Below are 16,917 nucleotides of genomic sequence, written 5' to 3'. Positions count from 1 at the left end.
TTCTCTCTAACAAAAATCAACAATTTGTTTTAATTCCACAGACAACCATATTTTGGATATTCTGTAAAGGACAGTTTGATTGCATGGCTAAATAATAAAAAATAGCTTTCTTGGGAAATCCAAATCAAAATGAAGGTGAAACAAATACGGTGGCAATCAGATCTACATGCAAGAAATAACTTAAGTAGATCTGAATATTTGTCAGATTGTGTTTGGGCTAGAGTTAAGACAATAACATAATATCTGTCACAATCTTACCTTCATACCAAACGTGAACACAGTAATTATTCCCTTGAATAAAAGAGCCAGGAAAAGTTGCCATATTGCTCTCTTTACACCATCCCCAGCAAATGTACTTGACATGTATGACTTTGGATCCGTGAAATTTCTTTGATAATCACTGAAATAGCAACATATGAAAGCTGTATTGTTTGGTCTTAAGTGCTTATGATTTTCTTGCAAGACTGCTTGTAAGTTGACAAGTTTATAGAACTATAATTATAATTATATGTTATGAATATTTTAAGAATCTACACTGAGCTCCAAAAGGCTCAAACATAAAATTTGAAATCTAACATAATTTAACTTGGGCACTCGAAACTAAAAAAATTGAAAATGAAAAGGTCTAGCTTTTTGTTTTTTTTAAGAGAATTTTTTTTAGTTTTTACTCTATACATACAGAAATATATAAAGAAAAACAATGACTGTCCTGGGGCGGGGCCAATTTTGATCCCAGGGCTTTTATTTGAACAAACTTGGTAGACACTCACTAGAAGATGTGTTATGCAAAAAATCTCAGCTCTAGCTTTTTGGGTTTTTTGAAAAAAAGATTTTAAATTTTTTAATCTATACATATAAGGAAAATAAATAACCCTTGAAACGGGGCCAATTTTGACCCCAGGGCTTTTATTCAAACCAATTTGACAGACACCCACAATAAGATGTTTCATACTAAATATCTTAGCTCTAGCTCTTTCGTTTTTTTTAAACAAGATTTTTTTAAAGATTTTACTTAATATATGTAAGGAAAAACAATGACCATCCTTGGAAGGTGCCAATTTTTTCCTCAGAGCTTTTATTTGAACAAACTTGGTAGAAACTCACTAGAAGATGTTTAATGCCAAATATCTTAGCTCTAGCTCTTTGTATTTTTTAAAAGCTTTTACTATATACATATAGGAAAATCAATAACCCCCTTTGGGCGGTGCCCATTTTGACTGCATGGCTTTTATTCAAACAAACTTGGTACACACTCACTAGAATATGTTTCGCACCAAATATCAAAGCTCTAGCTCTTGAGTTTTTTAAAGAAGATATTTTAAGTTTTTTCTTTCGGTTGCCCTGGCAACCAGAGTCTGCATGGAATTAAATTCTTTGAACAATTTTAAAGGTGGCCTATTTGATAGTTTTGATAGACGGAAGGATGTGCCACGGAGGACACCAGATGAAAAGCGATCACAAAAGCTCACACTGTCACTTTAAGACAAAAATCTAAGAGCTTTTCACATGTGCAGCCTTAAGAACTTATTGTTATATCTTCAACAGCGGATCTATGTACTGTTGCACATTCTTCTAAGAATATAAAATCAATAACATCATGTACAGATCTTGCCAGAGGGGATGCCCATGACCTTCCTAGAATTTTGCTGGTATGTATTAAAATATACATAATATATAATATATCGGGGTCTGGATATTAACTTTTTTTCACTTACAATAAATGTTTTGACTTATAAAACTCCGGGAAAACTAGTAAAATACACCAAACACTCTCATGAAAATAGCAAAACTTGAATGTGCATTAACCCCTGTCAGAAATTATATGACACCCTCTGGTAAAAGATTCCATAATTGGCACCGGACGCTATTATGTGGATAACCTTTTCGATACAGTTTTTAACCAGGTTTTCCGAAGGAAAAAACTGGTTATTAGATTGAGGTATGTCGGCGGGCGGGCTGATGGGCGGACGGGCGGGTGTAAACAATTTCTTCTGTGCGCAACTCCTCCTACATTTCTCAACGGATTTTGACCAAACTTTCACAGAAGCTTTGTCATCAAGTGCCCTGGTGCATATTGTCGGGGTTTTGTGATTGGATAGTAGTTGACCTAATTATGGCCCTTTGTTTTTTTTCCTTATATAGAATTTATAGTGAACAGTTTCTTCTGTGCGCAACTCCTCATATATATTTCTGGTCTGATTTTGACCAAACTTTCACAGAAGCTTTGTCATGAAGTGTTCTGGCGCATATTGTTGGGGTTTTGTGATTAGATAATTTTTGACCTAATTATGGCCCTTTGTTTTTTTTCTTATACAGAATATAAAGTAAACAATTCCTTCTGTGCGCAACTCCTCCTACATTTCTCAACGGATTTTGACCAAACTTTCACAGAAGCTTTGTCATCAAGTGCCCTGGCGCATATTGTCGTTTTTTTTTTTAATTGCATAATATTTGACATAATTATGGCCCTTTGTTTTTTTCCTTATATAGAATATATAGTGAACAATTTCTTCTGTGAGCAACTCCTCCTACATTTCTCAACGGATTTTGACCAAACTTTCACAGAAGCTTTGTCATCAAGTGCCCTGGCGCATATTGTCGGGGTTTTGTAATTGGATAATTTTTTACCTAATTATGGCCCTTTGTTTTTTTCCTTATACAGAATATATAGTGAACAATTCCTTCTGTGCGCAACTCCTCCTACATTTCTCTACGGATTTTGACCAAACTTTCACAGAAGCTTTGTCATCAAGTGCCCTGGCGCATATTGTCAGTTTTTTTTTAATTGGATAAAAGTTGGCATAATTATGGCCCTTTGTTTTTTTTTCCTTATATAGAATATATAGTGAACAATTTCTTCTGTGCGCAACTCCTACATTTTTCAACGGATTTTGACCAAACTTTCACAGAAGCTTTGTCATCAAGTGCCCTGGCGCATATTGTCAGGGTTATGTGATTGTATAATATTTGACCTAATTATGGCCCTTCGTTTTTTTCCTTATACAGATTATATAGTGAACAATTTCTTCTGTGGGCAATTCCTCCTACATTATTCATGATTTACATTGCACATAGTTACATTGTTTGTTGCTTGTATTTGTATTTCAACTACAACATATTTATCTACAATGGTGATAATTGAAAACCTGGTTTCGTGGCATTGCCATGTTTCTTGTTCTCTATTTTTAAGATGTTAGTTATGTTGGTTTATAGTCACAGGTGGCAATAACTAAAATTTAATGTATATGTATGCTATTTTATCAAAATAATATGTACAGTAAATACACACCATAAATCATTAGTATCTTCAGGTCCACAACTACTGACCAGCTGTCGTATCATTTCACTCGTGTTCATTCTTGTATATGGATTAGGAAAACTTAACAATGTTGTAATAAATGCTACCACAAGTACCTGCAAACAGATAATTAACATGACTTTAATGACAACAGTACTTACTGGTTAGTTCCAAGAATCTATCTTATTCATATAAATTGCAAGAATTTGTTTTCCTATTCAGCATGAATAGGGATGTTTAGTTTTTGTTTATTTCCTTGGGTTTTACATCGCACCAACGCCATTTAGGTCATATGGCAACTTTCCAGTTTTACTGGTTCAGTAACACCTCAAGTGACCTTCCGTGCATTATTTCAGGAACGAATAGCAACCTTAGTAGAACCATGCACGTTCCCTAAACTACCTGGATAGCTTCCTCATGAGGAAGAATCCAAAGTCTCTGTCTGGATTCAAACCCACAGTGGTGGTATGAAGTAAATGACCTTAACCACAGAAGCCTCTAATAAGTATGCATAAACTAACAAACTATTTGTATCAATTCCATGGGACTTTTTGTGACCTGTGTGGGACAGAAAACCGACAGTAAAGTCAGTCCAGGATTTACTTTCCTAAATAACCTTTTTAAGGCTTCTCAATAAATGATGCCTAAATGGTGCCTTTACACATTTTCATGCTTTTTATTTTAACTTTGACCCCTATATGTGACTTTGACCTTAGCCCCTGGAACCTGAATTTTGCCTGCGACACTCCATCTCACAATGGTGAACATTTGTGCGAAGAAATATTGAAATCCCTCTATGCATGTAGAATATATGCTCTGGACAAGCAGTTTTCAATGACCTCTATGTGTGACATTGACTTTTGACCTAGAGACCTTGTTCATGCCGCGACACATATTCTCACAGAGGTGAACATTTCTATGAAGTTTTATCAAAATCCCTACATGTGTGTAGCAGATATGCTCCTGACAAAAAGCCACCCGCCAAACCGTCTGCCGACAGGGGCGTTCCTATAATACGACCTACTTAGGTTTTCAGCACCATGCAGATTACAAAATGTCACATTGGATAGGACATTTAAACTTTACATCTTTACATTATCATTTATGATTGTAATTTTACTATCACATGTTTCTGTAGAATATATCTATAGGACTTTAGTTTACTGACATATAGACCCAGATGTGAAGTATAGAGTAAGATCACTCACTTCAACAATTGGATATTTTCCCAGCACAGAATTCTTCCTATATTGACACCATCTGATGTTGAGTTTGATAAATAAACTACCATATAAACCCTGAAAAAATAAAACATATTTCATGTACAATATTATATCAATAAAAAATGTTTTAGAAACTTGTAAATAATCAGAAATGTTTTCAAAAAGTCAACATTTTCATCCAGTATTAAAAGTTATAAACATACATGTTTTAGCTTCTTCCCAGACTTTTCCATATTCAGGTACACATTATGTGTTCCCTCCATGTAAAGTTACAAATTGCTATTTTCAAACACTCAAAATAAATTGAATCTTCGCAGCCAATGCAAGAAGCTCCACTTTAATCTCTGGTCGGCTTTTTTCTGATGGACTACGCATACCTTTATATATACTAGCTTGAAGAGTTGTATATTTATAAACCACTTTATTGAGTATCTATGACATACTGCTATTTCTAAGATAACAAAAACAACAAAACATATAACAACAAAAAATTAACACATCTAACAAAGAAAGTATTGTTTAATCAACTCTGTTTTTACACTGTAAAATTTGAATCCTTTACATATCAATGTCTTTCTATAATATAAATAAATTAATGTAGCAAGGTTTTTTACCCCTAATGCCCCGATTAAGATGAATGGAACAAGTTCTTGCAGGTACCATGGCTCATTGTATTCTATATAAAACATGACAAGATGATCGTTGCCAAATGGATTGATGGACCGTAAGACAAATGCTGCAGCCAATGCACAGAAGAATGACCGCCACAATGTCTTCAGTGGGAAATAATAACTGACCTGAAATATATAGATGATAAAATACTTTTAATTTCACATCTCTAAGAATTATGCATCATTATTTATTCTATATGTTAACCAGTATTTCATGTCCAGTAGCTTGCAATCACACTAGTTCTACAGTCGAAATCATTGTCATATTGGAAAATAATTTCTATCTTTACTAGACTCTTGGCCTGGAGGCTAAGAAATCATTTTTCTGAGTTGTCATGAATTCATGATTTCCATTGGTCAGTGTAGAGTCTGTGCCCATTTCTGACCAATCATCTCATATGAAAATATCAACCAACTTAGCTGAGGGATGTTGTGATGATTATAACACAGCAGCCCCTTGATAATACTCACCCCGTTACAACAATAATCTCAGTATAATGTTCATAGGACTTGACTCCGAATATAAAAAAAATTCATGCATATTTATATCTGATATAAGAGCCGTGTCACGACAAAACCAACATAATGGGTTTGCGACCAGCAAATCCATTATGTTGGTTTCGTCGTGACACGGCTCATAATGTTAGCTCAATGTGACAAATTTTTGTTTGTTTGTTTGTTTCATTTTACGCCTTTTCCCAACAGTATTTCAGTCATATAGGCGGGTAGTTTCCTAACCATCGTTCCTGGAGAGATACACCAGTACTAGACTACCTTCCTCCGCGCTAAACTACCAAAGCATCTTCAGGGGATCGAACCCATGCCAGAGAGGTAACTAGATTAGAAGTCAGGGACTTTAATCCCTCAACCAGAGAGGCGGTTCAATGTGACAAATACAATAAACAAAGTAATCATGACAAAGTAACCTCATTATAAAGTGGCGTAGAGGCCTTAGACCCCATCATGAGCATTAAAACATAGCTGCAGTGTATAATTAAGCATTTTTTACCACTCAGCCATAGATGCCTTCTCAAAATCAAAATTTTTATTTCTATCTTTACAAAATATGATAAATTTTTATTATTTAAATTCATTTATTAATCCTAATTAACAAGAGCACCAAATTATCACTTTTGACAAAAGTTCAAAGTTAACAAGAGCTGTCACAGGAGACAGCGAAGCTCAACTAATAAAATACTGGACGCAGTAAGGAGGACAAAACTATGAAAGAAAAATCAATTCTGTATAATTATGTATTAAGTTATAGTAAAAAAATAACATTTGTTAACATAAAATCCAAGATCAAGGCGAATAATTCTAGAAATAGTCATACTAGAGTAATGAACCTTGTCACACAACATGTGTGCAATGATAAGAAATATATATTTGAAGTTTGAAGTAGATAACTTAAAAAGTAAAGAAGTTATGATATTTCTTAAAGAAAATCCTAAGTTCAAAGAGAGATAAATCTGTAAATATTGCTTCAAGAGTTATGAACATTGTCACATAAAATGTAATTGATGATAAGGAATAAGTATTTGAAGTTTGTGGTAGATACCTTTAAAACTAAAAATGTTATAGTAAAAAATAACATTTTTCTAGTAAAATAATCTAAGTTTATGGGGAGATAATTCTTGCAATATTGGTGCTAGAGTTATGAACCTTGTCCCATAAGTTGTGGATGATGATAAGGTACATATATTTGAAGTATGAGGTTGATCCCTTAAGAAAATCAAATAAAGAAGTTACAGTAAAAAATAGTTTGTTTTTGTAGAAAATTCTAAGTTAAAGGGGAGATAAATCTAAAAATATTGGTGCTAGAGTTATGAACCTTGTCACATAAGATGTGGTTGATGATAAGGAACATGTATTTGAAGTTTGAAGTTCATACCTTAAGAAATGACCAAGTTATAGTGAAAAATATTTTACTGCACCAAAACTTTAATCTAAAATCTGGACGCGGACGCGGATGCGGACGCCGGGGCGAGTAGGACAGCTCTCCATATACTTCGTATAGTCGAGCTAAAAACTTCAAAAAATATTATAGTGTAATATTTTATTTGAAGTATGTTTAATGAGTATGTCACATGTAATAAGCCCAGATAAACGGCTATATGGTCCAATCTGGACAGCTCTCCATATCCTTCTTATATTCGAGTTAAAAAGGGGCATACCTCCAAGAATACAACTTAAAATTATAATCATTCTAATTCAGAATAATGTCCCTTTGTCTAAAAAAATACGCAAGGAATAAAAGCTGTATGTTCATAACTTTAAAAATCTGAGTTTGGCTACATAAAAATTATCAAAACAATGACGACAACATAATGACGCAGCAATCTTGACTTTTCTTCAAAACAGACAAGCTAAAAATACGCAATTTACAATGACCCTTTCTCTTTTATGTAAAATGATATAAATATATCTTTTACAGACCTAAAACCTTGATCTCATGCTGCAATTTGCAGGAATAAAATCTATTCTGCAAACAAAAAAAACTGAATTTCCTCCTTCAATCCAGCTGTTTATATTTCATTAAAACCATCAATATATCAAGATTATTTTGCCTGAGCTTGTTATGGTATCATTTTCATTTCCTCTAATGTTAATGACAAACACAGGGGTTTGTTTTTATAACTCTTCTTGTAACAACATTTATAATACCAGTTATTTGATATCAATAAATCAAAGGTTGCTACTCTACTTTGAATAGAAATAAAATTTGAGCCCCTTTGTGCAGATGGGAGATATCAACTGATAGGCAGAAAACAAACAAAAAAGCAAAGATAAACAAAAACCAAACAATTATGTGATTGTCATTTGCTACAAATATTTAATCCTTACCTCTTTCCTGGAAATCTTATTGACTTTTCTGTCATCATAAAATTGCAATTGTTCATTTAAAGCAGCAAAATTGTCCATTTTAATTAAGAAATAGAAAGTTAATAACATCTTAACAAGAAAAGAGCAAAAAAAAAATGTTTCATAATTCAGTGAATTATTTTTACTGCAGTATTAATTACATAGTTACATAGACGATCAAGTTTAAAGCGGAACACTTCTAGACTCATCATAATTCCATGATATTTTTTAATGTATTAAAAAGTAAAGTATTGTCAAGTGAACAAAGGATGTATTTTACACATTGCAAATGGTGCTTAAAATCAATGAAAATTACCAAAAATATATTAGAATATGCAAAACTAGCCCTTTTACTGTTTTAGCGATGCAGTAGAAATATGATAATATATGTTGGAAATCAGTCATTAATTGCATACTTATAACATGTAAAGTATTTATTAAATTGTGTATGATTTTACCTTTCTTAAAATCTTAGTACATTTTACACAAGGCTGATTCTCTTGAAATAACTTGGCTCATCTGGAGGCATGTCATGTTCAATACTGTTTAAAAGAGGACTTTAATTGTTAAATTTAAGTATGAAAATCCAGTTTGAATGTGTAGGCTGACTGGGTAGAAACTTCTACTTTCTATTAGCAATCTAGATAGACAGATAAACATGATTACTGTAACACCAATGGATATTCCTGTTTATAGTAAAGTACAGTAACGGAAACTATCAGTGATTTTCCTGCTTATTTAACAGGCCCCGATAAAAAGGCCTGTTCCCAATTGAAATTTTCTTTAAAATCGAGCAGTTTTCTCAAAAATCTGAACCTGCTTTTTTCTTCCCAAATTAGCAATTTTAGCAATATTTTTTCCCAAAATCAAGAGGTTAAGGCCCCTTCCCAGTTAAGTGAGGAAAATCACTGACTATATGCCTCATCAAAATGCTTCATGTGTTTTTTTGAAGCACAGTAAATTTTGCCGAGCATCCAACACTCACCTCCTCCAAACTGAAGAGTACTCCACCAATGGGAGCACCAAAGGCCACACTTACTCCTGCAGCAGACGCAGCTGATAACACCTGGAATATAGACATATATTGATAAATAATACAACAGTGAAGCCTTACCATGGTAAGATCCCAACTATTAAATCAAAGGATCAAGTGTTAAATCCTCTGACTAGAAAACCCAAAATCATGAATTCAAATTACACATAGTCATGAAGTTTATCTTGTTCTTGGGTTTAAAAGTCAAGCCCCTAATACTATAAAGGTCATCATTTAGCAACTTTCAAGCGGAGATCTCATGTGCCACTCTGTGAATTTCCTGAGACACAAGTAAGCACTTGAGTAAAGCTATCAACCTTCTGTAAGCTAGTTTTCAAGCTTCATCAAATGAAAGAATCCACTTTTCCTGGCAAGATTCAAGTCTACAGTGGTATAGACTTTATATACAAGTGTACAAGTTGTTTATATACATGTTTGTTCGTTTGTTTGATTGGGTTTTACATCACACCGACACAGTATAGGTCATTTGGAGACGTTCAGCTTTACTGGTAGAGGAAGACCTCAGGTGCCTTTCCGAGCATTATTTCAGGCACGAACGGGCACCTGAGTAGAACCAATGCTGTTCTGTTGGCTAGCTGGATAGCTTCCTCACAATAAAGAATCCAAAGTCCCTGTCGGGATTTGAACCCACAGAGGTTAGAGGCAGGTGGTTTGAAGTCAACAACCATATACAGGTGTAAAAGTTGCTTATTGTACATTGCATTTGTATTCATCACTGTAACTCTATTATTTATATTATATTAGTACCATGATATCCCTTTGGGCAGTCATTTCAAGCAGTATAGAAAGATTTTAAAATGTTAGCAATTTCTATAACAAAAGGCTATAATATCCTTAACCGTAGCTTGCTGTTGGCAACTGAATATACACATTAACTGGTGCAGACCAAGATCATCGGAAATCCATGCCGTCTGATGCCTGCACTGTTCGCTATTCAGTAAGTTTATATTTTAAAATCTTCCTTAAAAATGATGTATTGTTGTTTCCAGATTGAATGATGAACAAGTTCATTTAAGATATTTAGCATGGTAAGGGTTTAAGGTCTTATGTTTAACCTTCATTTCTTTGGTCATTCAGCTATCACTCCTATCTAAACAACACAATGTTTAAACTTGGTCTTTCTTCAATGCAAGATTCTATCTTCCTTGTAAACTATAACTATGACAAATTGAATATTCTTGGAAATAACAATTAACTGTCTACATTTTTCCTAGATATAAATATATACGTTTCAACTGGAGATAATAATATATGTTCCGGAGATATTCAGGATGATCTAAGAGCTAGAATCTGCGGCTATTATATCAATTTGTACTGCCACTACAAAACAGAGATGATAAATTGTCTGCAACACACTGCAGACTTAAAATGACTTATACATGGTTGCATTAAAACATTTTACAATGGTTTAGTGAAGAAAACATTCTTGTGACATTAAAACGAGAAATACAATGTACAAAGTTTCAGGTGCAACAAACATGTTTAAACAAAACTATATGTTATTAAGATATTAAACCTTCAGAAAAAAGAAAACAAATGTACTACCTCTCTCTTTTTAGCTTCATTACTGCCGTATTTCGGGAACAAGTACGAGAAAATGTTTCCACAGCAGCAGGCTACATGGACATACGGTCCTTCCTTGCCGAGGCTCAAACCTGCAGCTACTGACAGCATCATACCCACTGACTTGGTCAGCAGAGTCCATTTACCCAGATACCCACGAATAATGATTTGTTTGTTTGTCTTGGGTTTTACGTCACATCGACACAGTGTAGGTCATATCGCGACGTTCCAGCTTTACTGGTGGAGGAAGACCTCAGGTGCCCTTCCGTGCATTATTTCAGGCACGAACGGGCACCTGAGTAGAACCACCGACGTTCCGTAAGCTAGCTGGATAGCTTCCTCACATGAAAGAATCCAAAGTCCCTGTCGGGATTCGAACCCACAGTGGTGAGGGGCAAGTGGTTTGAAGTCAACGACCTTAACCACTCGGCCACGGACGCCCCACGAATAATGAATCCACTAAGTATGGTTTTAATCTGGAAAGTATAGAGAAGAGCTTATAATGTAGATACAGTTGTTTGATGCAGATCCTGGGTCCCATGGTAATAACTAGCAATTCAGGGATCGCAGGTTTGATCCCCCACTAAAGTATTACCAAACTTATGGTCTTGAGGATGAGATTCTAAAACCCAGGTATCGTGTATTCGGGTTCTTCACAGTACACATACAGGAACCAGCGTTTCTTTTATGTGTACTGTATACACATGGTTTCACAAATAATGCCCGTAGTAAATTCTGCAGTAACTTGTTGTCCACTTGGACTTATTGACAGCACTGTAGGTAAGAAGCAATTTGCAATGTCTTTATTACAGTTATTCTTAATATTTTACAAATTTACTTATCATACCTTAAGCAAGAGCTTTTATTTTCAACAGAAACTCTATGTATCCATCTCTTCACATATTTGACATACATGAATAAAAATCAAAAATCAAATTCTTTAATCACTTTGTTATATTTCTCCTATATTTTTTAAAAAGTATATATATTTTAAACTATGCCTAGAGATGTTTAAAGATGTATCATTTCTAAGAAATCAAATTAACTTTGAAGGTAACATAATTCATAAATCTTGACCTATCTTACCTCAGGAATACCAGAGCCACAAGCATAAGGAGCAACTACACGAACAAACATGGCTGCCGTGAAGGCGAACAAACAACCCCAGACGATGTAGAAGAAATATTTGATGATATATGACCCTCCTCCTGATGATTTTATACCCACCATTTCTGCCCAGGAATACCACTGAAATGACAAATTACTATCTGTTATATTAATACTGAAAATACAAACAAAATAGTTCCTTAATTATTTTTTTTTCATCTGTATTAAATAGCATAAGAAACGGAAATATTCAGAGTGAGAATATTTCTTTTTACTTCCACACCTTCACAACAAAGATTACCCCTTACCATGCTAAATACATGTATCTTTAATGGACTTGCCAATCTTTCATTCTGGACTAAACCATTCATCATACATGAATTAAGAAAACAATTCAAAGTATATACTGACTGTGATATAAATGTTTAAGACAAAATAAATTTTATCTGATTTAATTATCATGATACATTGTACTTCATTTCGGCAAATACCAAGCCTTCAACAGATACTCAGTTTAAACTAAATATACAATTACATTTTGCCAACCCTATGAGCTTGAGTATTGTCAATACTTGATAGTAAAACGATTGTCTGGATAATGTAGAAATTTCTAAGTTAAAAAAGGGCCATAATTCTGTCAATATTCATGATAGAGTTATGGCCCTTGGACAGTTACCTTCTATTGTGCTCTCAAATAAATGTATTAAGCTTCAACAAATTCAAAATCCCTTCAGAAGTTTTTGAGATACCAACTTGCATGCAAAAACTTAACCAAAGAGTAACGCCGACCCCTTGGTGATTACAATAGCTCTCCTTATTCTTCAAATAGTCAAACTATAAATAAACTGACGTACCTGTGAGCATCGTTCCTCGTCTAACGTTGTATCATTGGCCGACCAGCAGCACTGCTCTCTATTTAACCAGAATGCATCTCTACAAATACCTTCCTTAATATCAGACAACCATGATGCACCTATATCTATAAGACCCGCTAATGCACCTGTACAAATAATGATAATAATAATAATAATAAGGAAAAATTACAAGTGTTTCAATTTTTATTTTTTAATTTTACAAATCAATTTAACATTGTAAAATTAGCTATAGCCATAGGTAAACCTTGTTACTTAATTGAATAATTTTACCAATTCAATAAATTTTGAACCTAGGGGTTTTATTTGAACAAACTTGGTAGACATTCACAGGAAGATGTTTCATGTCAAATATCTTAGCTCTAGCACTTTCGGTTTTTTACAAGAAGATTTTTAAATTTTTTCTTTTGGTTTCTTAGGCAACAGGAATTAAGCACGGAATGGAATTCTTTGAACAAGTTTTTAAGGGCTTCATGCAAGGTACATTCCTGCTTAGTTTTAATAATATTATCCTACTGGTATATAAGGAGTTGTTGTTTTAAGGACGCACAACACGCTGGTGAAATTTATCTTAGTTATAAGAGAACAAAATGAAAGATAAGATGTAAGGTATTCTTGATTTTTTTAACAGTATGATATGGCCAAGGATTTCACAATTTAAGATGGAAGCATATTCAACCCAGATACCTTTCTTTAACAAATTATACCCCTTTTTAAACTGACTGAACATTTGATCTTTGCTACATATATGTCATGTTTTTTATATACATGCATAATGTGTTTATGATACCATATGTGTCATCATTCTTTCACACTTTTAATTTTGAAAACAATTCATGTATCTCACAAATTCAAGATGTTTTTTATGATAAAAAAAATCAAAAGGTATGTAACTTTAATTAAATTTAAGTTCTTTACAAATGCCCAGATGTCACACAATAAACTTAGTTCTAGATAAAAAAAACTGCCTCAAGATATCAGCCATTAAATCTACGTAAAATAATATTTGATTCTTCCATATAAAATCACTACAAGTAACCTACTCAATTACAGGCTGTTTAAAACTCATCTGTTCAAAATAAAAAAAACTCCAGAAGATGGTAATGTTAAAATTGTTATTTTTGACTGAGCTTCTAAATTCGAAATTTGCTGTAGATCTTCAGTACGATTATTTCTCAAATATTGTTACATTATTCTGGTTTGGTCACTGTTAATTGAACCATATCAGCAGGGTATAAAGTACCAATTCAGCAGGGCATAAAGTATCAATTCAGCAAGACATGAAGTACCAATTCAGCAGGCATCAAGTACAAATTCAGCAGGGCTTAAAGTACCAATTCAGCAGGGTATAAAGTACCAATTCAGCAGGGCATAAAGTACCAATTCACCAATAACATGAAGCACCAATTCACAGTGCATAAAGTACCAATTCGGCAGGGCATAAGGTATCAATTCAGCAAGGCCTGAAGCACCAATTCAGCAGGGCATCAAGTACCAATTCAGCAGGGCATAAAGTACCAATTCACCAAGACATGAAGCACCAATTCACAGTGCATAAAGTACCAATTCAGCAGGGCATAAAGTATCAATTCAGCAAGACATGAAGTACCAATTCAGCAGGGCATCAAGTACAAATTCAGCAGGGCTTAAAGTACCAATTCAGCAGGGTATAAAGTACCAATTCAGCAGGGCATAAAGTACCAATTCACCAAGACATGAAGCACCAATTCACAGTGCATAAAGTACCAATTCGGCAGGGCATAAGGTACCAATTCAGCAAGACATAAAGTACCAATTCAGCAGGGCATCAAGTACCAATTCAGCAGGGCTTAAAGTACCAATTCAGCAGGGCATAAAGTACCAATTCAGCAGGGCATAAAGTACCAATTCAGCAGGGCATAAAGTACCAATTCAGCAGGACATAAAGTACCAATTCAGCAGGGCATAAAGTACCAATTCAGCAGGGCATAAAGTACCAATTCAGCAGGGCATAAAGTACCAATTCAGCAGGGCATAAAGTACCAATTCAGCAGGGCATAAAGTACCAATTCAGCAGGGCATAAAGTACCAATTCAGCAGGGCATTAAGTACCAATTCAGCAGGGCATTAAGTACCAATTCAGCAGGACATTAATTACCAATTCAGCAGGACATAAAAAGCCAATTCAGCAGGGCATAAAGAATCAATTCAGCAGGGCTTAAAGTACCAATTCAGCAGGGAATAAAGTAACAATTCAGCAGGGCATAAAGTACCAATTTAGCAGGTCATAAAGTACTTATTCAGCAGGGCATAATCTGCCTCCGTGGTCGAGGGGTTAGAGTCGTTGACTTCTAATCCAGTTACCTCTCTGGCATGGGTTTGATCCCGGGGGATGTTTGGTAGTTTAGCATGGAGAAAGGTAGTCTAGTACTGGTGTAACTCTCTAGGAAGATGGTTAGAAAACTACCCGCCTATATGACTGAAATACTGTTGGGAAAAGGCGCAAAATGAAACAAACAAACAAACAAGCGGGGCATAAAATGCCAATTCAGCAGGGCATAAAATACCAATTCAGCAGGGCATAAAGTACCAATTCAGCAGGGCATAAAGTACCAATTCAGCAGGGCATTAAGTACCAATTCAGCAAAGCATAAAGTACCAATTCAGCAAGGCATAAAGTACCAATTCAGCAGGGCATAAAGTACCAATTCAGCAAGGCATAAAGTACCAATTCAGCAGGGCATTAAGTACCAATTCAGCAGGGCATTAAATACCAATTCAGCAGGGTATAAAGTACCAATTCAGCTGGGCATAAAGTACCAATACAGCAGGGCATTAAGTACCAATTCAGCAGTACATAAAGCACCAATACAGCAGGGCATAAAGTACTAATTCAGCAGTACATAAAGCACCAATACAGCAGGGCATAAAGTACCAATTCAGCAGACTGTGCATAAAGTACCAATTCAGCAGTACATAAAGTACCAATACAGCAGGGCATAAAGTACCAATTCAGCAGGGCATAAAGTAATTCATAGGCAAGCAACTACTCGTTTAGGGATCATATTATCAACTTCTTGGACAGTTTCTCTTTATTCTGGCTGTAATGATCTAACAAGGTTCCATGTTGATTTGTTAGCCAATTATTACCTGAATAAATGCTGTATTTTACCAAGCCTTTGAGGTTGTCTAAGTAAATTACCTCACCCTTTAAACAGTCTGTTATTGATTTTGTCATTCCAAGTTTCACATTTTCACAGCCATTCTTACTTGTGATAACAATTCTCTGCAGTAAGGTATAACCTTTTTATATTCAAGTTCTGTGAGTTTTCATGTAGAGGAGTAAAGCGCCATGAACAAAATTGGTATTGCATATTTGAGACTCATGCAAAACACAAAACTTTGTAGTGCCCACCAAGTTCCCTTTCTATCCTAGCTGTGTTAGTTTTTTTTCTAGCATTGATAGTTCTTAGAAGTGTTTATGTCTTGGAGGCAAATTAAAGAAATTATATCAATTTCCATATTGTTTTTATGTCTCACACACAAATTAAAATTATTATAATATAAACTTTCCAATTTTTATGCCGAGAATGATTCCTTGCATTATTTGGGTTGACAAAGGTGGCATTAAAGCATTAGATAACTGGCTGGAAAACTCATGAAAGATGAAAATAGTAAATTCCCTATATGAAAATTAAAATTTGAAATTAATAAAGGTAAATAGCTGACACTCATTGTCTAGATTGCTACAGGGATGAGTTATCAAGTTACTGTTTAACCCTTTACCTCATATATACGCGAAACAATGCACTTTCGACCCCCCCCCCCCTTTTTATGCCTGAAATAGTGTCCTATTTGGGCCCCAAACACATGTTTTCGTTTGAGAAATGTTGCTAAAAAAAGTGAGCACTATTTTGGGGGGTTTGAAGGGGGGAGGAGAAAATTTTGGACTTGTGAGAGGCTAAAAATGACCCCAGGTCGATCATAAGGTAACGTGTAACCAACGCTGAAAAGCCTTTGACTCTATCTCAATCCCTTGAGAAGTTGCAGCACTTTGAAATAAATTTTGATGGAAAAATTCGAGGCAAAATATTGATTTTTGGCAATTTTGAGATGTCCCCTCGTTGCCATGGTAACAGGAAATTTAAGACTGAGCATGTCGTTACAAAGGCAATGATCCAGTCAACATTTGTGCCAAGTTTGATTAGTATTGAAGCATTTTTCATAGTTTCATAGCAGTTTGAACTTGTAACAGGAGGCTTTTCAGTGAAAACGGCCATTTTTCACA

At 34.6% G+C, this 16,917-nt stretch overlaps 1 protein-coding gene across 2 annotated transcripts in view; it reads right to left on the bottom strand.

The window, feature by feature from the left end:
* LOC132717193 (H(+)/Cl(-) exchange transporter 4-like) overlaps positions 1 to 16,917 on the bottom strand; it is an 83,704-nt gene that overhangs the window by 26,930 nt on the left and 39,857 nt on the right. For both annotated transcript variants that reach the window (XM_060700649.1, XM_060700718.1), the window contains exons 4-12: positions 12,633 to 12,778; positions 11,758 to 11,919; positions 11,126 to 11,147; positions 10,654 to 10,838; positions 9,040 to 9,120; positions 5,136 to 5,318; positions 4,507 to 4,596; positions 3,290 to 3,414; positions 259 to 400 (exon numbers count right to left, since the gene is read on the bottom strand). In XM_060700649.1, the coding sequence (XP_060556632.1) occupies positions 259 to 400; positions 3,290 to 3,414; positions 4,507 to 4,596; positions 5,136 to 5,318; positions 9,040 to 9,120; positions 10,654 to 10,838; positions 11,126 to 11,147; positions 11,758 to 11,919; positions 12,633 to 12,778 (1,136 nt within the window). The remainder of the gene's footprint in view (positions 1 to 258; positions 401 to 3,289; positions 3,415 to 4,506; positions 4,597 to 5,135; positions 5,319 to 9,039; positions 9,121 to 10,653; positions 10,839 to 11,125; positions 11,148 to 11,757; positions 11,920 to 12,632; positions 12,779 to 16,917) is intronic.

This window comes from Ruditapes philippinarum, unplaced genomic scaffold (assembly GCF_026571515.1).
Source record: "Ruditapes philippinarum isolate M1 unplaced genomic scaffold, ASM2657151v2 ctg4650_1_1_1_1, whole genome shotgun sequence".
Lineage (NCBI taxonomy): Eukaryota > Metazoa > Mollusca > Bivalvia > Venerida > Veneridae > Ruditapes > Ruditapes philippinarum.
The sequence above is the reverse complement of the archived record's forward strand: the minus strand, read 5'-3'. Positions and strand labels throughout refer to the sequence as shown.